The sequence below is a fragment of the Colobus angolensis genome, unplaced genomic scaffold (assembly GCF_000951035.1).
Source record: "Colobus angolensis palliatus isolate OR3802 unplaced genomic scaffold, Cang.pa_1.0 Scaffold432, whole genome shotgun sequence".
Taxonomy (NCBI): Eukaryota; Metazoa; Chordata; class Mammalia; order Primates; family Cercopithecidae; genus Colobus; species Colobus angolensis.
The window spans coordinates 207,290-229,785 of record NW_012117733.1 but is presented as its reverse complement, the minus strand read 5'-3'; the positions used below and the strand labels follow the sequence as shown (position 1 = coordinate 229,785).

At 44.6% G+C, this 22,496-nt stretch overlaps 1 protein-coding gene across 2 annotated transcripts in view; it reads right to left on the bottom strand.

The window, feature by feature from the left end:
* SFMBT2 (Scm-like with four mbt domains 2) overlaps positions 1-22,496 on the bottom strand; it is a 255,408-nt gene that overhangs the window by 99,599 nt on the left and 133,313 nt on the right. For both annotated transcript variants that reach the window (XM_011957050.1, XM_011957049.1), the window contains exon 7: positions 15,790-15,887. In XM_011957050.1, coding sequence (XP_011812440.1) covers positions 15,790-15,887 — 98 coding nt within the window. The remainder of the gene's footprint in view (positions 1-15,789; positions 15,888-22,496) is intronic.

Below are 22,496 nucleotides of genomic sequence, written 5' to 3'. Positions count from 1 at the left end.
TAGTACAATAAAAAATCATCCTGGCCAAAATCCCAGGAGAGCCCTTGTCAAAAGCAACTGAGTAACAAGGAGTTGAGCAACATACTCCAGTTCAAATACCATACTGAACAGGCAACACTTAATACTCTCAAAATTCATTTTCTGGTTCTTTGTTATAATAATACTGAGTTTGTGCAGCCTTTAAATATCCCAGTTTACTTCTGAAAACTGGGACAAAAGAAACATCAAAAAAAAAAAAAGTGTGACCTTGGGTTTGAGGTGCATCTGTGCATCCTGGCTCACCCATGTTCTCTCTGCATGAGGTATGACTAGAAATTAACTTCTCTGAGCCTGGCAATTTCTGAGCGTAACCAGTAAGACTCCCAATGCCTCCCAAGTCAAGTTACTGTGGGATGTGAGACAGTATGTGCGCAGTACCCAGCACAAGGTCTGCAGCCTGTGGGTGCGAATCATTAGAAACTCGCTCATCAATTCACTGCAACACTTTCCAGTGGAGAATGCTGTTGGAGTTCCTCTGATTCACCTACGGCTTCAATTATGTTTTGCCTTCTGTACCTTTTTATGCTATCCCGAAAGGACTGAAAGGTTAATACACATTCCAAAAACGTCCTCAAGGTGAGTGGCTTATCACACAGAAAGCCAGGGTTTGTAACACTCCGGCCATGCCTTGCTCCCTGTCCCATTGTTTACAGACCTGCAATCTCTCAGAATCATCAGATGCTCAGCAATGACTGAGGCTCAGGGAGTGCATCAATCAGGACAGACTCACAAGCAAAATGACCAAATGTTCTGATCCCTTTGCTGAGTGGGGTTACGCATGCAGGCATGTCTGGATGGATTTACTTTCAGGAGAATCGAGATGCCGGCAGGGAAAAGAACAAATCCTGTTGTGATCTAGAGACTCTGCAGGTCACCACAAGTGCACGATCTTGTTAAATATTAAGGAGCTTTAAAGCAGGTTTCCACTCTCCTAAACTTAGCCATTCCTTTTATCAAGTTGTTAAACGCAGGACATCATATATTCATGTAAAGGTTCATCTGACGTGTTCGTGCTGGCCTTTCTGTTTATAAATGGCACTGGCGACAAAACTGGAGGCAGATTTTATCTTATCCTTGACTTTATGTCACTGAGACAGGCAGATTCAAAGCAGGGTGGCTGGCGGAAGGACAGAAGAGAGAAAGCTCGGGAATGAACGGTCTCCACATCTTTTATTTACACCCAGCAAAGCACGCCAACCTCCTCAGTGTACCCTACCTGGGGGCAGGAGGGAGAGTGCTAAAGCGCAAGGCCCGGTGGCATGGCATCACCACTGGGCTCCCTTATTACATGGGGTCCTCATTTCCCATTATCTCTCAAACCTCTGAAGTCCTAAAGTTAAAAGAGAGAAGCTCAAACTTCTCTTTACATCACGTTCCTCACTGGAGACACTGCTATTGGCAACTGTCTGTTCACGAAAGCCACTACTGGGCTTAAACGGGTGGCCTAACTTGCCACCCGTTTAGTGTGTTTGGTGTGTTTTTTTGGGGGGCGGAGTGGTGGGGGAGCCACCTCCAAACAATTTTACTGTGGCTTAAATCCACAATAACATCTTCCGTAGATAAAAGAATTATAATCTTTTCTTAATTATTTTTATTAACAGAGAATGGAATAGAAAACCCCCCAAAAATAAAAATCTGGCACAATGAACACTTTGAAATGGGTCTAGTTTTATAAACAAGAGATGGATCCCCTTTGCACACCTCCACATCCCATACACCAATTACACTAAGTTCAGGCTAATATTATCTCACCCTTTCTGCAATCCCAGGAACTGGCAAGAGCCAGAATTATCTACAGTAAGCAGAAGCTATTTGGGAGTGAGAACTCCGGGAGCAGAAAACTGAAAGTTGACTAAATTCTTAAATTCTTAACGTTTAGGATTAAAAGCAAGTTGCTATCTAACGGACTGCAGGCGGCGGAGCTCAGGCCCCAGTGATCAAGCAGCTGCGATAGCAAACTCTATATAGATCTGGATTTTTGTGATTTTTATAGTTACATTTATTGTTTGACCAATGTTACCCTCTTTAGTGCGTCTCTTGTAAGATTTTCTCCAATACTCGTAAAAACTAGATGGCCCCGCTGGTCCTTTTTTGCCAGGGAATTCACATGCTTCAGTTCAAGAACCCAGAGGGCGGCCGGGCGCGGTGGCTCAAGCCTGTAATCTCAGCACTTTGGGAGGCCGAGACGGGCGGATCACGAGGTCAGGAGATCGAGTCCATCCTGGCTAACATGGTGAAACCCCGTCTCTACTAAAATAATACAAAAAACTAGCTGGGCGAGGTAGCGGGCGCCTGTAGTCCCGCTACTCGGGAGGCTGAGGCAGGAGAATGGCGTAAACCCTGGAGGCGGAGCTTGCAGTGAGCGGAGATCCCGCCACTGCACTCCAGCATGGGCCACAGAGCAAGACTCCATCTCAAAAAAAAAAAAAAAAAAAACTGAGAAGACAGAAAGGATCCCGCAGACGAGCCCCACCTCGCAGTTCTGTATGTTGCCAGGGACGGGCATTCAACAAACTGGACTCCTCTGGGGTTTTCCACCCAAAGAGATTCTGTTTAACAAACCTCTTCAAGTCTGTAAAGAAACGGGAATGGCAAGAGGAGGTAGAGCAGCACGCGCTCTGCAGGACTGTGCTTTCAGGCCCAGACACCAGGGATGACTGAGAGAACAGACCTGGCTCCAGTCACGGGGTACAAACCTTACAAGTTCAGTCAGTGGCACCAAGATCACAGAGGGACGTGCACCAGTCTGCTAACAAAATCACCTACCATCAGAACAGCCTCTACTTCTCTTTCTTTTTTTTTTTGAGATAGAGTTTCTCTCTTGTCCCCCAGGCTGGAGTGCAATGGCGCGATCTTGGCTCACTTCAACCTCCGCCTCCAGGGTTCAAGTGACTCTCCTGTCTCAACCTCTCGAGTAGCTGGGATTATAGGCACACGCCACTATGCTCAGGACATTTTTGTATTTTTAGTAGAGACGGGGTTTCACCATGTTAGCCAGGCTGGTCTTGAACTCCTGACCTCGTGATCCATCTGCCTTGGTTTCCCAAAATGTTGGGATTACAGGCGTGAGCCACCACGCCCAGCCAACAGCCTCTCTTTTAAAGCCATTTGGGGATAATGTGATGAGAAGGAGACATCCATCAGGCATCCCACAAACATTATTTGCTAAATGACTTGGGCAAAAAATGAAGCTCTGTCTCCACATAGGGGCTTAAGGAAATGCCGGGAGAACGTAAGTGTCTCACCTGAAGGCCAAACTAAGCTACAAGGGTTTTGAGTGCTGCTGCATTTAGCTGCTGAATAAGGGAAAAAGAAACCAGTCACCATAGAAACTGCAGCCTCACAGTCTATCGTAAGAGAAGCCCGCGTCTTCCTTACCCCTTTGGCTGTACCAGATAGAAAGAGAAAGAAAAGCTTCTCTCTCTTGGCCACATTTAATCTTCTCTCCTCAGCCTTTAATCTAGGTCTCCGATGCTAAAATACAGGAGAGATTCCCTCCTAAGGGTTAAGTCTATAATCACACTGACAGGTACCTCATTCAAAGCTAAGAAAACACTGAAAAAAAATCATTGGATGTGGAATCTTCAGTGCTACGAGCAGTGTGAACACTTTAGTAGGGAGGGCATCCGTGAAGGGAAGGCTTTATTTCTTTGTTTGTGTGGGGAAAAATGGCCTCACACAGCATTTCTTCTATCAGTTAGCCTTCTCTCCATGTCTGCGTCCCTTCCTTTATTAAACACTGAGAAAGAGAGAAAGCAAGATACTACAAGAAAGCATTCCAGGTACAGTTTCAGACCCAACCAAACCAGACTCAACCCAGTGCACTGCCATGACTGCTAGTCCTTTATTTACGGATTTCCAGGGTGCCTTTTATCCCTTATCAGTGATGTGTGTATTATCTCGATACTTATGTCAAAGACGACAGAGACTGAGCTACAGGAGGACACCAAGACACTGAGTATTTTATGGAAGTACTTAGACCAGGCACGCATTTGCTCTGTTCTGAGTCCAGATGAAGTACAAGCCTCAGTTATCGTGACTTTGGATCTCCGTAACCTCTGTGAGGTGCAGATTCTGATGAGAAACTGGTCAGGGAGGTGATAAGAGAATGGATTGGAATTAGTATCCTGGGCATACAATTCACATCAAAAACAAACTTCTCCTTGGCTTCAAATAAAATGGAAATAAGCAGGAAGCACTAGGGAGTCACTGCCCAGCCACACCTCACCTGTCAGTTACATACACTACTGAGAAGCATGACCTGAAAGAGCGATTGATTCAGCAGAAAAGAATTAGCTGCCTATAAAAAAGCAGAAACCCTGGATGCCAACCGTATCCCCGGACAAGAGTGCTCTCCTGAGCTTATTCCTCGAATTCCTTGTGTCTCTATTCTCTCTTTGTTTAGTTAGAAAACAGTATACAGTGGCAGGTCAGTGCCCAGATCAAACAATCTGAAAAGTCAGACACTTTAAAAAAGAGAGAAAAAAAAGCTCACATACAACATGTGTACACAACATTAAGCCTAGTCCGTGATCACTTTCAACAAGCAGCAAACCTTGACATTTCAGGTTTGTGAGCAATGGGATTTCATGGAACATGATCTTTTTTTTTTTTTTAATGCTGTGATTTTAATTTATTTATGTTTTGGTTTCTTTTTTAATGCTGAGATCTCCCTCCCTCCTTCCCTCCCTACCTGCCTCCCTCCCTTCCTCCCTTCTCTGAGATGAAGTCTCGCTCTGTCGCCCAGACTGGAGTACAGCAGCACCATCTCAGCTCACTGCAACCTCTGCCTCCCGCATTCAAGTGATTCTCCTGCCTCAGCCTCCCAGGTAGCTGGGATTACATGCACACGTCACCACGCCCAGCTAATTTTTGTATATTGTGTAGAGATGGGGTTTTGCCATGTTGCCCAGGCTGCTCTAGAAATCCTGAGCTCAAGCCATCCTCCCGCCTGGCCTCCCAAAGTGCTGAGATTACAGGTGTGAGTCACCGCGCCTGGCCCCTGAGATGTCTTCTTAATTTCAATTCCTCCCGAACATTCTTCTCTGTGCTCTCAACTCTTTTCTCTTCTTAGCAAAGAACTGAGCTGGGGTATTTTTAGCTGATTACAAAAGTGCCATCCTTAGATGTAAACTCACCATCCCATAAATGGAACCATTCCCCTCTTAGGCTAGTCATCCCTATTATTCAGAATCACTCATAGGAGGCTTGCTGAATTTAAGTTATAGTGATGACCTCTCCTACGCTTTGATTCTTCTAAGTTAATTTTTGGACTTATTGCTTCGTGAATCCTCACTGAAGAATATTTGCTGAGAACTGATGAGGTCCTGGGTGCTGCTGAAGGCCCTGGGGATAAAGCAGTCACGAAAATACAAACTTGGCTTTCGCGGAGCCTGCATTCTAGCTAGGGGAAGGAGGCCGTACACAAAACACCATTTAAATTAAATTTAAAAAAGTAAAAGTCAAAGCGCTATATAACACTCGGGGGAATAAGCGCTGAGATCAGTGATGAACCAGGATAGCAGGGAGAGTGCACAGAAGGGGAGATGGTGGCACAGAGTGGGATTTTTTATTCATTCATTCATTCAATTCATTCATTCATTTTGAGACAGAGTCTTGCTCTGTCGCCCAGGCTGGAGTGCAATATCACGATCTCGGCTCACTGCAACCTCCGCCTCCTGGGTTCAAGCAATTATCCTGCCTCAGCCGCCCTAGTACCTGGGATTATAGGCAAGTGCTACCATGCCCGGATAATTTTTTTATTTTTAATAGAGATGGGGTTTCACCATGTTGGCCAGGCTCGTCTTGAACTCCTGACCTCAGGTGATCCATCCGCCTCGGCCTCCCAAAGTGCTGGGATTACAGGTGTGAGCCACCGCACCCAGTCCAGGGTTTTCTAATTTTAAGCAGACACCCGTAGGATGTGAGGGAAGGGGTTATGCAGGAATCTGGGGGTGACCTTCCAGGCAGACCAGGCATTATACAAAGGACTGAGGCAGGAGTAAGCAGGTGTCATTGGGACAGTGGGAAGCTGGAAGGGGAACGGCAGGTATGTGGGGCCTCCAGTGTCAGGCGCCTGGACCCGGGCATCCCGCCCTGATGAGATGGCTGCCACAGGGAGGCAGGAGCAAAAGTGGGGCTCCATCTGACTTCAGTTTCAACAGAAGTCCTCTGGCTGCAATCGGGGGACGCAATGACTAGAAGCCAGGAAACAAGCTCTGGCTTGACAGGACAGTCCATGGGACAGAGATGGTGGCCTGGACTTGGGCAGTGGCAAAGGCCATAGAGAAGACTGAGTTCAGGACGGAGTTTGAAGGGAGAACCAACAGGATTTGCTGCTGGGTGGAAAGGAAGTGTGCAGAGAAGGGTTCACCTGGGAGGCCTGAGGCTGTGATCCTCATAGACGGGGCTCGCCTGCAAGGGGGGTCTATGGCTGCAACCTGGAAATGTGACTGATAAAAAATAGCTTACTCCAATCTAAAACTTTTCCTAAATATAAGAGAAGTTCGCTGTGTCTAAAATGTGTGTGCAAACAATCTGGTTTATGGTTTCCTTCTAAGAGTGGGGAATTCTGGTCTGTGCCAGGCAGAGGGTGCCTATGGGAACAGTCCCCAGAAAAAACCCGGAGCACTGAATCTCTAAGGACTTGCCCTGGTAGAAGAGTATCTGGCACCTCTTGTCACAGCTGGGTGCTGTGTGACACCTCCAGGAGCGGGCTCTGGAAGCTTCTGTCTGGTTTTCTGGACTTCACCCCATTGCTGATTCTGCTTTCTATCCTTTCACTGTAATAAACTATAACCGTGAGTGTAACGACTTCTGAATCCTATGAGTACTTTCAGTAAATTACCAAACCTGGGGCAGACGTGGGGATCCCCCACACACAGGTGTGAGGCAGAGAGGGGCTACAAGGAGGATGCCAAGGGTTCGGACTCAAGTGCAGTTGTCCTTTTTTTGTTTTGTTTTCATTTTTTTTGAGACAGAGTCTCGTTCTGTTGCCCAGGCTGGGGTGCAGTGGCGCGATCTCGGTTCACTGCAACCTCCACCTCTCAGGTTCAAGTGATTTCTGGCTAATTTCTGCATTTTTAGTAGAGACGAAATTTCACCATGTTGGCCAGGCTGGTCTGGAACTCCTGACCTCAAGTGATCTGCCTGCCTCAGCCTCCCAAAGAAGTGCAGTTATAATTCCCTGCACTCTAAGGCAAATCTCTGAGTAGCTCATTTAGAATTTCAAACACACTGAGATTTTCAATTTTTTTTTAAGTAACACAAAAAGGTTCCAACAATTTCCCTTTTTTAAAGGATAAAAAAAGGATCACAGATGTTAGTGACATTTCACATATGTCCCTTCCTTGCTGTTACAAGGTGTGGTCATGAGTGAAGTGAGCTGGAAAGCTTTGTCTTCTCTGGGCTGTATTTCTGTATTCCTCTAAGGAAATAATATTTTATTTCCATTAACTAGAAAATTAGGAATTGCTGTTTCTTATTTGTAGCTCTTTTTGATGGACAAATGAGTTGTCAGTGAAACTTGTACAATTTAACATTTGCAAACATGTAGGATCTCAGATGTAGAATACCATTTATAAGAACTGCTGGGAATGAAAAGTAATAGGGAGGCTTGTAAATGTCAGACACGTGACATGTTACAATTACTGATAGGCTTTTATTTTCTAGTCTCCGTTAGCTCTTGTTTTAAAACTTACCAAGCCCTCAAGAATCCTTTAGTGGTCTCTTAGTATACATTTAGTGAACTGGAAAACTGAGGCAACAAAGACATCACTGACCAAAAGACTGAGTTTGTCCTGTAATAAACTTCATTGTTTGATGACAGAAACAAACTGACAGAAACCTGTCCTAGTAGTTCTTTGCAAAAGACAAAAATAAAAAGCTTTTATGGAAACTGGGGCATTTTGCTTGAGTGGACATTGGGATATGTCATAAGTTAATCAAATGATGGTTTCCCAAGGCTGCAAAATTGGTCAATGTGACTATGTCAAAGAAAAGTTTTATCTACTTTTTTATTTTTGTCACCCAGGCTGGAGTGCAGTGGTGCGATCTCGGCTCACTGCAACCTCCACCTCCTGGGTTCAAGTGATTCTTCTGCCTCAGCCTCCCGAGTAGCTGGGATTACATTACAGGTGCCCACCACCACGCACAGCTGATTTTTGTATTTTTAATAGAGACGGGGTTTCGCCATGTTGGCCAGGCTGATCTCAAACTCGTGACCTCAGGTGATTCACCCACCTCGGCCTCCCAAAGTGCTGAGATTACAGGCATGAGCCACCACACCTGGCCTTTACCTACTTTTTAAACATATCTTAAGTTGATTTTTAAAAGGAAAATTTCGTTTTGTTCCAAAAGCTGAGAATCACCCAGCTGTGTGATGCAGAGACATTAAAATCCACTGAGAGTCATGGCGATGTGCAGTGCAGTCACCTCTACAGACTTGTTATGGACGTGGATAGTGTATGGATAGTTTTGGCAAATCTTTCAGGCCTCTAAATAATGGGGTTGGTCTTCAAGAAAATAAAGTCATTATTAATTTGTCAATCAAATGAGGCTTTTAATGTCCTCTGGGTCTTTTTAAACCTATTTCATCAACTGTCCATCCTTCAACTGAGTGTACATTTTGGAAATGATCTGTATTTTCCAAATAAGGAAGTCAGAATTCCCAGTAAAATATGGCATCCGAAGCTATTCAGAATGATCTCTTCAATCAAAGGTAAATAACAGTAGAAATATTAATCATGAGTTTGTTTTCACACAGTTCCTGTTTGCATTCCAGACAGAAAGGAACGCCTACCCAGGAGCTGGATCAGACTGCACGCACAGACACCAACAGACAACCACACAGACGTGTGGACACATCCCCCAACGTCAGCAACCGCAGCATAGTGGGACTCATCCCATCCAAATATCCATTTCATCTAAAGCATAAAAATAATTAAAAGAGCTGCTTGGAAATACTGCTTGTCTCCAGCCATTAAATGTGCTTAGCTTTGACTTCTGTCTCGTAACAGCTGAACACTATGGCAATTTTCCATAACAACATGCCTCTCAGATGACTTCACTGCTGAATTCAAACACATATTCCTTTTACCATAATGAAAGAAACTAGAAAGAAGTCTGCCTGCTGAGAAACAGTGATGATCAAACAGTGATAACAGGAAAAAAAGTGTGTGTGTGTGTGTGTGTGTGTGTGTGTGTGTGTGTGTTTGTGTGTCTCCTTTTGGATCCTGCAAAAAGAATACTGCTTGCTGGAACTTCTAAAAACTTAAGAGAGAAAACCTCTCTTGCTTTTTTTTTGGTTTTTCCTTTTTTTGTTGTTGTTTTAATAAATGAACCAATGGCTAAGACAGTTTGATCCTCATCCCGTGCATCCACACCATTTCTCTGACCTTTACTTTGTGTAACCAGAGGAACTCAGTAGAGAGTACCACTGTGTTATTTCTAAGATTCTGAACATACATGAAATGCGATCAGATTGGGTTGAAGAGTGTCTCCCTGCAAATTCGTACTCACCCAGAAGCTATCATGCAACCTTATTTGAAAATGGGGTCTTTGTAAATGCAATCGAGTTAAGACAAAGTTGGACGGAATTCACACAGGGCCAGTCAAATGACGGTTGTCTTGTAAGCAGAGAGAAATTTGGACAGATGTGGAGAAGGCCATGTGAACGTGGAGGCAGGGAACTGAGGAAGGTGGTAAGCAAAGCCCAGGACACAGGCAACCCTGGAAGGCAGAGCCGACCTCTGCTTCCGCCCTGAGCCTTCGGGCAGTGTGGTCCTGCCGACACCCTGATTTCACACGCTAGTCTCCAGAAGCACGAGAGAACAAATTTCTGTCATTCTAAGTCATCCAGTCCACGGGAATTTGTGACAGCAGCCTTTGCAAACATGTTCTCACACCCTCCAAATTAAACATGTAGATTCTCACTCATTACAAAATATAGTTAAGAGACCTCCCATGTCTCTTCCATTGAACTGAAATAAGAGAAAACATTTATGAAGGTATCTCACCAGCTTTAAGAACACATAATATTCAATGCAACTAATGTCTATTTATAAAGTGTCTAACCCCACATCCTGCCTCATGAGAGGCCCAAAAGTAATATTCAGTATCTACTCTTAAAGCACTTCTTAATTATGCACAAAATATTGAATAAGATGATAATTCTCACATACCCTATCAAAATAATAGTCTGAATTCTCATGGGAAGAAATTAAAGTAAGGGAAGAAGGTAAGGTAATTATATTTTGGAAAATATGAACAAACTATTAAACTCTGGAATCAGGTCAACATCACATAATAGCTTTGTGCAAAGACAATAAATGTTTAATGAATTAGTTAATTTTTAATTACAAATATATTAGGATGATTAATGTGTATACCTTTTGAGTCTTAGTATTCATACCTCTAAATAAGTGTGCATATCCATTTAATCTATATGCATGAACTCAAAAATTTTAAATTCAAGCCAGGCATGGTGGCTCACGCCTATAATTCCAGCACTTTGGGAGGCTGAGGTGGATGGATTGCTTGAGTTCAGGAGTTCAAGACCAGCCTGGCCAACATGGTGAAATCCTGTCTCTACTAAAAATACAAAAAACATTAGCTGGGCCTGGTGGTGCACACCTGTAATCCCAGCTACCTGGGACGCTGAGGCAGCAGAATCGCTTGAATCCAGGAGGCGGTGGTTGCAGGGGGCCAAGCTGAGATCATGCCACTGCATTCCAGCCTGGGTGACAGGGCAAGACTGTCCCCCAAAAAAAAGATAATAAAAAAAAATAAATTCAAGGAGTTGAAGACACATGTCCATGAATTCACGCATTTATTGGACAGGTATTTAATGAGTGCTACTATGTCAAGAAAGCATGTTCTAAGAATGGACAAGAAAGACACAGTCCTTGCCTTTCTAGAGCTTCAAAGTTAGGTGAAAAGAGATCAGTATTATACAAGGTGCTGCACAAATGATTAAGCATAACTGGGACAGAACAAGCTGCTAAAAGACACCAATAGAGGCTCAAGTTCATCTGGGCCAGGTTCAGGGGTCCGGAGAAGGATTCCTTTAGGGAATCTATATTTGAGAACAAAGGATGAGTCGGACTTTAACAGAGAGAACAAAACAGGTATGCGTTAGTCCGTTTTCACATTGCTGATCAAGATGTACCCGAGACTGGGCGATTTACAAAAGAAAGAGGCTTATTGGACTTACAGCTCCACATGGCTGGGGAGGCCTCACAATCACGGTGGAAAATGAAAGGCATGTCTCACATGGCAGCAGACGAGAGAAGACAGCTGGTGTAGGGAAACTCCCATTTTTAAAACCATCAGATTTTGTGAGACTTATTCACTATCATGAGAACAGCACGGGGAAGACCCATTCCATGATTCAGTTATCTCCCACCAGGTCCCTCCCACAACATGTGGGAATTCTGGGAGCTATGAGATGAGATTTGGGCGAGGACACAGAGACAAACCATATCAAGGTACAAAGGGTGTTAGAGAAACATAACAAGTGCACCTCCTGGTACAGCAAGGAGGGGCACAGACGGAGACACTGCACAGGGGAGTGAGTGAAAAATCTCCCCAGGCTCAGCATGTCCAGGAAGGATGTGACAGCGTGACCATACCCTAGAGTCCAAACAACAAGATTCTTTTCAATGGCGGTGCCAGGTTAAAACAGCAGGCTGAAAACCCACATTCATTTCACCTCCTCCTAAACTTTAACCAAAACTACAGTCCAGAGACTTTCTTAAAAAAAGACACAAACCTACTCAGCACACAAAGGTAAGGAAGTAAAAAAGCTGATGAAGAAGAAGTGAGTAATTTAACACATTCAGCAAAGCCAAATCCCAGGCCTTCAGCAGAAAAGCTGAGCGCCAACACAGTGACTCCTGCAGAAGCCTTGAAAGGCTCAGAAACGAGTCCCACCAGGTATGTCTGAAACTGGGAGGTCGATAGTTTAAGATATAAGCGTGGGGAGGTGACTGGGAAGGAGAGGCGATTAGACCCCTCCACAGTCTCCCTGATCCCTGTCTCAGCCTTCTCTGAAGAGGCTGGGATAGCAGCCAATACTGCAGGCCAGCACCTCAGCCCTCTTCTCTCCATGTGGCTCCTGGAACACTGGCAGTCAGACCTGGAGCCCCAGGTGGGACACTGGGAGACTGAAAAACTCTCCCTTGGAAACCAGCCACAGAGGAAATACTACAGCACGAAAAGCGGCCCACAAGCCACCCTCCAGGGGCTGACCACCACATTCTAATCCCCTCCTGCTTTTCTTTATATGAGACAGAGTCTTGCTCTGTTACCCAGGCTGGAGTGCAGTGGTACAATCTCAGCTCACTGCAACCTCTGCCTCCTGGATTCAAGCAATTCTCCTACCTCAGCCTCCTGATTAGCTGGGATTACAGATGCATGCTACTATGCCTGGCTAATTTTTCCTATTTTTAGTAGAGACAGGGTTTCATCATTTTGGCCAGGCTGGTCTCGAACACCTGACCTCAAATGATCTGCCCGCCTCGGCCTCCCAAAGTGCTGCGATTACAGATGTGAGCCACCAACGCCCCAGCCAAAACCTCTCATTCTTGAGACAAATGATAGCTCACCTAAAATTCTATACCCACACAAACTATCAATAAAGTATGGATAAGATAGACATTTTTAGCCACTTTTAGTGAGAAGGAAATGTAGACAGCATTTTATCATCTTTGCAACCTATGGACAGAATGCCGAGGTCAGCCAGACCAAGACTGTTAACAATATTCAGCTTATTTTGACTACACTAAAGAGATTCCTGAGTTGAGTCCTAAGCTGCCTGGACAAGATGAGAACATTCATCTCACTGCAAGGAAACACTGAATTTCAGCCTGCTCCTGAGAGCTAAGCTGTAAAATCAGAAAACAAGAAGCAACTGACCCCTGCCCACATTTCTAAGGGATGTGACCTCCAGTACTGAGAGTTCATGCTACAACATCCGTAGAAGCAAGTGTGGGAACCCCTCATCTTCTTAAGATTAGCTCACAGACCAGGTGCAGTTGTTCACACCTGTTATCCCTGCACTTTAGGAAACCGAGGCAGGAGGATCACTTGAGCCCAGGAGTTTGAGACCAGCCTGGGCAACACAGTGAGACCCCATCTGTACAAAAAAAAAAAAATCTAAAAATTAGCTGATAGGGTTTGGCTGTGTCCCCACCCGAATCTCATTTTGAACTGTAGTTCCCATAATCCCCACGTCATGGGGATGCAATTGAGTCATGGGGGCGGTTTCCCCCATGCTATTCTCCTGATAGTGGGTGAGCTCTCATGAGACCTGATGATTTTATAAGGGCCTTCCCCTTCGTGCGGCTCGTATTCTCCTTCCTGCTGCCATGTGAAAAAGGACGTGTTTGCTTCCCCTTTCGCCATGATTGTAAGTTTCCTGAGGCCTTCCCAGCCTTGCTGAACTGTGAGTCAATTAAACCTCTTTCCTTTATATATTACCCAGTCTCAGGTATGTCTTCGCTAACAAGTGTGAGAACAAACGAATACATTAGCTAGGTGTGCTGGTGCATGCCTGTGGTTCTAGCTACTTGGGAGGCTGAGACAGGAGGATGGCTTGAACCTGGGAGCTTGACACTACAGCGAGCTATAGTCACCCCACCCACACTGCACTCCAGCCTGGGTGGCAGAGTGACACCTTTTCTCCAGAAAAAAAAAAAAAAAAGATTAGCTCACAACTTCACCTACTGAATCCTCATCTACTCTGAGGAAAAGCAAAGCCAGTTTGGTGCCCAGACCACATCCAGCTTTCTTCCCTCTCTGGAGCAGGGAAAGGGCCCTCTCTGAACAATGAGGACGGTACCCACTTCCCGTCCTATCAACAGGACTCAGCATCCCACTTAGAGAAGCATACGCAGGCAGGAACACCACAAAGAGAGGCACGGGCAGGACCCGCACAGCTGTGGGATCCCCGGTGCCCCGGCCCCACAGGGAGGCAGGCCTGGGGCTGTGGCGGGGGCTTTGCTAGCCTGGCAGGTCTGAGGCTTAGACCGGACGGTGGGCATCTGTATTCTCCCGCTGGCTCCCTCCTTCAACTCCTCCCGTGTGTGTAGAAGGTACTTCAAAATAAAATTTATTTTTTCAAGGGTGAAGGATGTGACTGGATTTGATTCACATTCAAATATGACTGAGGCCACAGTGAAGAGAAAGGGGCGGGGGTGATGAGGGCAGGCTGGCTCTGGTGCGGGTGGCAGAGCTGAGAGGTCCAACATTAAAGGCTGTTTCTCTTGATCCTTTTTGTATGGGCAGGACAGTGTGAAAGGAAGGAAGAAGAAAAGGGAGAGAAGAGGGAAGGAGAGGAAGAGAAAGACAAAGAGGAGGAGAGAGAAGGATTTGGTCAGTGAGGCAAAAAATAACAACAACGCCCACCATAACTGCCGGCCTCACTGTCAGTCAATATCGTGCTAACAGTGTATTATATTTACACTGTTCCTCCAGTACAGGAGCCCCCAAACACTGTAAAAATCATCATTCAGTTAACATCAGGACATAATTACATGGCTAAGTTGAGGAGGAAGTCTTAGGAGTCCAATTTTACAAACAGGGGAAGTACTGAACGAAAGGGTCAATGATTTGCCACGACTGCTTAAAAGGCTGAGTGAGGACTCGGGTGTCCATAAAATCCAGAAAGCCCACGTCCCCTACTAAATCCTTAAACTCCTGCTGTATGGGGTGCCCAACCACCACATTAAGTACATCTTCTATATGAAATTCCTATGACTCTGCAGATGTGTGCCACTCCAGGGCTGGAAGCAACTGGATGTCTGCCCATCACAACCACATTGAGAACTGTCCCAGGATGCCAATGGTGCTGGGTCACCACCCACACTCGTCGGGCTTGTTTTATGATTTCCTTGGATGAACCTGAATGGACCATCCTTGTCCAGAACCAATATTCTATTTCATGTAAGTGTGAAGTCTAATTTTTGAAGTGTAAAGAACTTGGTAGCCGTTTTGGTGGAGATGCATTTCACAAGCCCTTCATTTTCATGTGAGCACCCGGTGGAAGGCCTAGTACTTAGCAGAACTTCGGGACATCAAGAAAATTGAACCACCACAAGATGCATCATTTTCTGTCATTTTTACTAAACGTCAAAATTAGACTTGCTATATTTCCTTTTGTTTCTGTGGCAGGAGGAAGTGAGGGGGTGAAAATATTTCCATAACAATATGCTACAAAGAAAAACAGTGAACCTAAACAATTTTAATCAGCATCTTATAATATGGGTCATTATGAAGATTATTTTTTTAAAAAGCAACATGAAACAGACAAAACCTTAAGCATTTAAAATGTAAACTGGTTAAGAAGGTGCCTTTTTCAAGTGGAAAAGGATTTGGTATGGAAAACTTTTTTTTATTTTTTTTTTTGGAGATTGAGTCTCGCTCTGTTGTCAGGCTGTACTGCAATGGTGCGATCTCAGCTCACTGTAACCTCCGCCTCCCTGGTTCAAGTGATTCTCCTGCCTCACACTCCCGAGTAGCTGGGGTTACATGCGCACACCACACGCCTGGCTTATTTTTGTATTTTCAGTAGAGACAGGGTTTCACCATGTTGGCCAGGATGGTCTCGATCTCCTGACGTCAGGATCCGCCCATCTGGGCTTCTCAAAATGCTGGGATTACAGGCGTGAGTCGTCGCACCCGGCGGGAAAACTTTGTAGATGGTTTTATTCTCAAAAAGAGTAGACACATTGCTAAGAATCAACATCTTACCTTAAATACTTCCATTGGAAGAGGAAATTTGGCAGCATCAATAAGGGATTTTTCCAGAGTACATTTCCATTCAGAGGCCATCTTCAAAGGATAAATTTCTGTATCAACAGCAAATCACAGAAGAGTTGAAGGACTAACACGTTCTGCCGGGTGGCCCTTTCCTGCATGTTAATTCCCAAGCTTTCCTGATACCTCAGCACGGTCAGTGACCATGACTGTTCACACCCCCTACCCGCCATGAGCAGCCACCTGCTGAAAGAACTTTCTGAAATTAAATAGCAACTTGGGATTCTGCTGTCAGAAATGAAGAATAAACTTAACAGACCTCTTCTTCAGGGAACATTTGTATGCATTTAGTTGGCATTCTGTAAGTAATTTAATGGTATTAATCACATTAGCAAAAACCTTCAGTCATCCGTGGGCCAAAATTCCACATATCACCTAGGAAAGCAATGTCCACTGACGAGGAACTTTTTATCTGATACATTTCTAAACTACAAACGACTCTACTCTGGCATTTGCGGTTATTACAACGTATTTTTCACTAAATCTCTAAGCTCTCATCTGCTAAAAATAGTCCCTGTAAGTCAGAAAATTATTAAAAGGTAAATTAAAATTTACCAACCAAGTTTAATATTTACACTTGAAATGTTGCTTAACATACCGCATGTTGCCCATATTTTTCCCCAGGCGGTGGGAGGGGGGGCAAGATTTACAGATGGAGGTTGTAGAGTCTGAATGCAAAATTAAAAAGAAAAAAAAAACTTTGAGCACTGTTTTTACCTATTGCTGAAACTGCAGGAGAATTTTATGGCCTGATCTCAACAGATTTAAGACCTTATCAAAATAGGATTTGCAGAAGCCCTCACTGGAAGTAGGTATGTTTATGCCTTCACTATATCAACCCGGGCTACTTCAGACAGACGCTTAGGATATGAATATGAAATTAAGCACAGTTAAAAGGCAACATTAAACCTTTGGGACTATATTTTTAATTTCTTGCATGTCTGCTTTTTAGCATGAAGCCATCTATTTTGATCCTCATCGCTTTTGAACTCACCTTGAGCTTTAAGCCCCCGTTTCAGCAGTTTATTCAGTCATAATTACGCTACGTATGAGATCCTGCCAGAACTAGCCAAGCCATCAGCGCACCGCCCAAAGTCATTGTTACTTACACAAAGACACACAAAGGGTAATTCACAACCACACATCCTCTGCGTGTGTGCATTGTCTATAATCCTTTCTAGTGTTTCCTGTCCGCTGAACTTTTTTTTTCTTGTTTGGCCTTTCTAAATTCTTCTTAGTAACTAACGTAACTGGGAACACTCAGTGGGGTCTCAACACACGCTTCTGCAGAGACTGAAAGAACGGGGTCTCTGACGTCCACAGTGAGAAGGGGGCACTCAGGAAGACACTGCTTATCACAGGGTCCCCAAAAGCAGGCACAGGGACCGGTTCACAGAGCCCCCCACAAGCTGCTCTATGAGGGCGAGAGGGACACCTGTGCACTTGGGCAAGCTCATGGGCACTGAATCCAAACCATAGAGAAACAGGAGGCCACTCAGCAGAGCCCGGGGAGCAAAGCCCTGAGGACACCAATGCAGGATCAGGAGAGGAACTGCCAACAACAGGCTGGAGCTCCTGACAGGACAGGGACCATGAACACACGGCTGTTTCCAGCAAGCCGGGTAGGCAGACGGAGAGTTCAACCTGGGCATGGTAGGAAAAGGACCAGCTCACAGAAAACAATGGGGATTTCCAAAGCCTGCACCAAAGAAAGAATCTGAAGACCCAACAGGTACAGAAAAGGAAAGCGTGATCTACCTGGCTGGCACCTTTGGCCTCTTGCTTCGGAATTAGGACTAGTTATACCCTTGACCCTTGATGGTGGTCTCCGAGTGGGGGAGGGATGCCCTGAGACAGAGGAGAGGGTAAAAGAATGGTCAAACAACACTCTCATTGAGAGGCCGAGGCAGGTGGATCACTTGAGGTCAGGAGATCGAGACCAGCTAAGCCAACATGGTGAAATCCCACCTCTAATTAAAAAAAAAAAAAAAAAAAATTAGCCAGTGTGGTGGTGCGCACCTGTAATCCCAGCTACTCAGGAGGCTGAGGCAGGAGAATCACTTGAGCCTGGGAGGCAGACATGGCAGTGAGCCGAGACTGTGCCACTGCATACCAGTCAGGGTGAGAATTTATCTCCAAAAAAAAAAATCTTAAGTCCAGGAGGAATGGAAATCCAACATGACCAGGGTTAGATCTAAGCTATGAGAACTCATGGAGGGGATGCCAAGGCCCCAGTGGGGCTGCCTGCACGCTGGCCCAGGAAGGCAGACCAACCAAGTCATCTCTGAAAAAATGAACTCTGTCCACCGGATGCCATCTCTCCTCCTCCACACCAGAGACAAAGGTAACAAGAAGCCCAGGTGCCAGGTGGGTTCTGGCTCTGTCCTACAACCGTGAAGATTCTCTGTTTTCTTTCTGATGGTGTTAAATCCTGGAATGAATTCAGCCCACAGCAAGGCAGATTTCTTTCATGACAAGGTGAAAATCAGCTGCAGTTTTGACAGCCTGACACAACCGGCAAAGAACAACGGTCCCCGTGTGCATTCTGTGAGATGGAGGCACACTGGTTATACTGGCAAATTAATGGACAAATAAATAGTACCATTCAAAGAACATCGACCATTTTCTTAAAATGATCATGTTGCAGGTAACTGAATAAAGTACATCATGCCAGTTTCTGTTTCTGGGAAGGTCTTGAGCAATTCAAACACGTCCCGATTCCTCTGAAACTAGAAGCCTACGAGAAAAACGAGGCAATCTCCTTTTGTGCAAGGGTTTGGTGGGGCATTTCCTATTAAGTGCCACAGGAAGCAGGAATGCATAACATAATCATCAATAAACAAAGGCCTATAGAAACAACCCTTCTTTTATCCACCTCCCTCCAAAAAACTTCTGCATCTTCCTGCTCCTCCAGATCCTACCCAGTGAAGAAAGATGAGTCTATGTTGTTAAGAGATAGTAAACGTCCAAGAAAAGTGTTGTGGACTAAATGTTTGTGTCTCCCCAAACTTCTTACTTAAAGCCCTAACCCCAAAGGGATGCCTTTGGGAGATTAGAGTTAGATGGGGTCATGAGGGTGGGGCCCTCAAACGAGATCTGTATCCTTAAAAGAAGAGACACTAGAGTTCTCTCTTGATCTACTATGTGAGGACACAGTCAGAAGGTGGCTGTCTGCAAACCAGGAAGCGAGCCCTCCCTGGACCTCAACTACACTGGCACCCTGATCTCACACTTCCAGCCTCCAAATCTCTGAGAAGTAAATGTTTGTTGTTTTAAGCCACAAAGCCTGTGGCATTTAGTTATGGCAGCTTGAACAGATTAATACAGTCCAGCTCACTTTTGGACTAAGTAACAGTTCAGGCAGGAAGTATTTAAGTTGGATTCAGAAACTTCCTAACTCCAAGAACTATCTAAAACAAGCACTTAAAAAAAAAAGGGGGGGGGATGGGGGGTGGATAAAATAATTTTGAAGGAAAAAAACAAGGGAATAAATTCTAGATACAGAGAAGAAAAAAACCTCAAAAAGTTTCATCTCCTTAGCATCTGCAAGAATATCTAAAAATCTATCTTATTTTCTAAACATCCCGAAATAGGAGAGCAGTGGGCTTCTTAAATGACCCTAACCTTAATGACCTACTTACACTCCTTAGAAAAGCAAAGTATAACCTTAAGACTCTGATCATAGATTAAATGTCTAGAAAAGGCCAATCTCTTGATATACATTACACCACTCAGCAGCCCAGCAAGATATCCTTATCCCCATTGTACAGGGTAAGGAGGCTTCTTTCCCTTCCTCCTTCCCCAAGTGCCAGAATGCTATTTCCTCTGATTCAGGGCAGAAAGAGAAAGGCTCAATGGCCCTATGTTTCTCAGAGGTGGAGAGTATAAAATCTAGTCTCTTTTCCCAGGCTAACTTCGTAGCTACTTTCTATGACCCACTTCTCTTTTATTTTGCTGAACAGTTGAGAAATCTGTGCCCTCTGAAGAGTAAAATGAGGGCCATGAGGAGTGGCTCATGCCAGCACTTTGAGACGCTGTGGTGGGCCTGAGTGGCTCATGCCAGCACTTTGGGAGGCTGATCATCTGCGCTCAGGAGTTCAAGCCCAGCCTGAGCAACATAGTGAGATCCCATCTCTAAAAAATAAGAAATTTAAAAAATGAGCCAGGGATGGTGGCCCATGCCTGTAGTTCCGGCCACTTGGGAGGCTGGGATGGGAAGATCACTTGAGCCTGGGAGGTTGAGGCTGCAGTGAGCTGAGATCATGCCACTGCACTCCAGCCTGGGAGACAGAGCGAGACCCTGTTTCGAAAATAAATAAATAAATAAATAAATAAATAAATAAATAAATAAATAAATAAATAAATAAATAAATAAATAAAATAAAATAAAAAGTAAGTAAAACTAAAGGATGATTATTTTCAACAGTGGTGGTGGTGTTAGTGGGAGCGCACAGCAGACGGTCCTGGCAGCAGGGAAGAGCTCACGGGGAGTGTGCTCATCTCCCCTGCACACCCCCCTCCCACTGGACTTCTCCCCATCAGTCATGGAAGCAGAACACTTTCCAGTGACTTCATGGTGTTTGGGAAAACGGGAAAATCAGCCTAGTATTTTCCATGCAGGTATGAAGTTTTATTCTCACCTAGATTCCAGTTAAGGAAGTGGTGCTACCACGTAAGTTACACAAGTCACTGTGGGACTTGAAATCAATTTCTACAAATCCAAAGTACTAGAATCTGTCCCCATGAGCACAACAGGGGTAGTAACAGCCTCTCTTCCCAGGGATGCTGTTCTGCTGAATGATGCAGCAGAATCCAGTTTCCATCTTGAAACCACTAGATCCGAGGAACTCAAAAATCACACTTTGAGTGTCCTGTCACTTTTTAGTTCTTCTTCCTGTACATAACCTTTCCTGCTGGTGATTTAAATACTGGGGAAGTAAGTTCTTGAGGATGAATGGCTTTTCCAGAATCTTTTTTTTTTTTTCTTTTCACGGGGTCTCACTCTGTCACCCCAGGCTGGAGTACAGTGGAGCAATCTTGACTCACTGCAGCCTCCACTCCCAGGATCAAGCAATCCTCCCACCTCAGCCCCCTAAGCAGCTGGGACTACAGGTGCCTGCCACCACACCCAGCCAGGTTTTTCTATTTTTCATAGAGACGGGGTTTCACCATGTTGCCCCAGCTGGTCTCAAACTCCTGAGCTCAGGCGTGAGCCATCGTGCCCTGCCTGTTCCAGAATCTTCAGGGGTCCCCAAGAACTCTCCAGTTACATGAACAACTAATCTCCAGAAAATGCTACGACAAGTAAACAAAATTTATTCATATATTATAAAGACCCCAAATTATCTAAAGAGGGAGACAGCTCATAAGCAAATGTTTCCTAAGCTTCATGGAGGCATATTCCATTGCCGCTCGTGAGTGTGAGTCCCATAACTTCCCAGGAAAGAAACATCACTGAGAACCTAAGAAGCCACTAGTCATCCTTTGCTTTGCTATAAATTTGTACGCTGGCAAGTAGATATTGCTCCTAAAATTTATAAAGCAATTAGATACTAAGTGGAGATTTATACACACAACTTTACGCACCAAGTAAATTTTTCCTGCTGGGTTATGAATCCCAGGGTAAACCTGGGCTTCCATCCTTCCTCACAACATGACAGGCTCTTTGTTTGTCATCAGAGTCAAAAATTACTCAGCATAGAGATGGTGGTGTTGGCTGCTTCTCAACATTTTGATGGCAATAATACTAATAAAATGCCACGTTACATGTCTCTATGCCTGTCAAACTTAATGTAAATGCAAACACACGGGACACAGGACCAGGAAGTGTTTTCAATTAAAGCCTCCAACTGACAGAAAAGATAAATATAATTCCTCTCCTTCATGTACTCAAGACTAATATCAGCAACTAATACGGGAGGAAATTCTCTGGTGATTTTAATAAAGCAAAGAGCCACGTCCTTCCTCCAAATACACCTATAAAACTCACCGGAATGAAGATTACCAATTTCTGAAAAAATGTGTGTTTCTTCCTTGGCATCTCTAATTCTACAGGAATCCAATATTTCTGTTCTGAGGTTTCCCATTCAAAGACTGATAAGAGGAAGCAGCAGGGGGAGTCGGGTGGAAGGGGACCAGGCCCAGCACCTGGGAATCTGAATTTCACTGCCTGTCCCCTAAAATGGGGGACCTTGGACAACTAGCTAAACGCCAGTCTCAATTTTCTCTGCTATGAAACAAAATTCGCAACAAACATGCAGCACTTTTTTAGAATCAAAATAAACAATGTACCAGATGTAAAATCACCTGGCACATAGTAAACATTCAAGAATGGTTATTTTGTAAATACTGAGATTTTTAACTAGGTAGGTATGACAGAGAGCATAAGGCATGATTCTTCCCAATTAAGCCTCTGCAAAGCCATTTGACAGTGCATTTGAAGCTAACTAAAATCTTACGTGCCAGGAGAAAACATGATGATCTATCTACTCAGCGCTGTTTCATGGTCAGACTGGACTGTGGTTTGGATATTTAGATGGATGGATGGATGAATGGATGGATGGATAAACAGATGAATGCTGGATGAATAGGTGGATAAATGGATGGTCGGATAGATGAATGCCGGATGAATAGGTGGATAA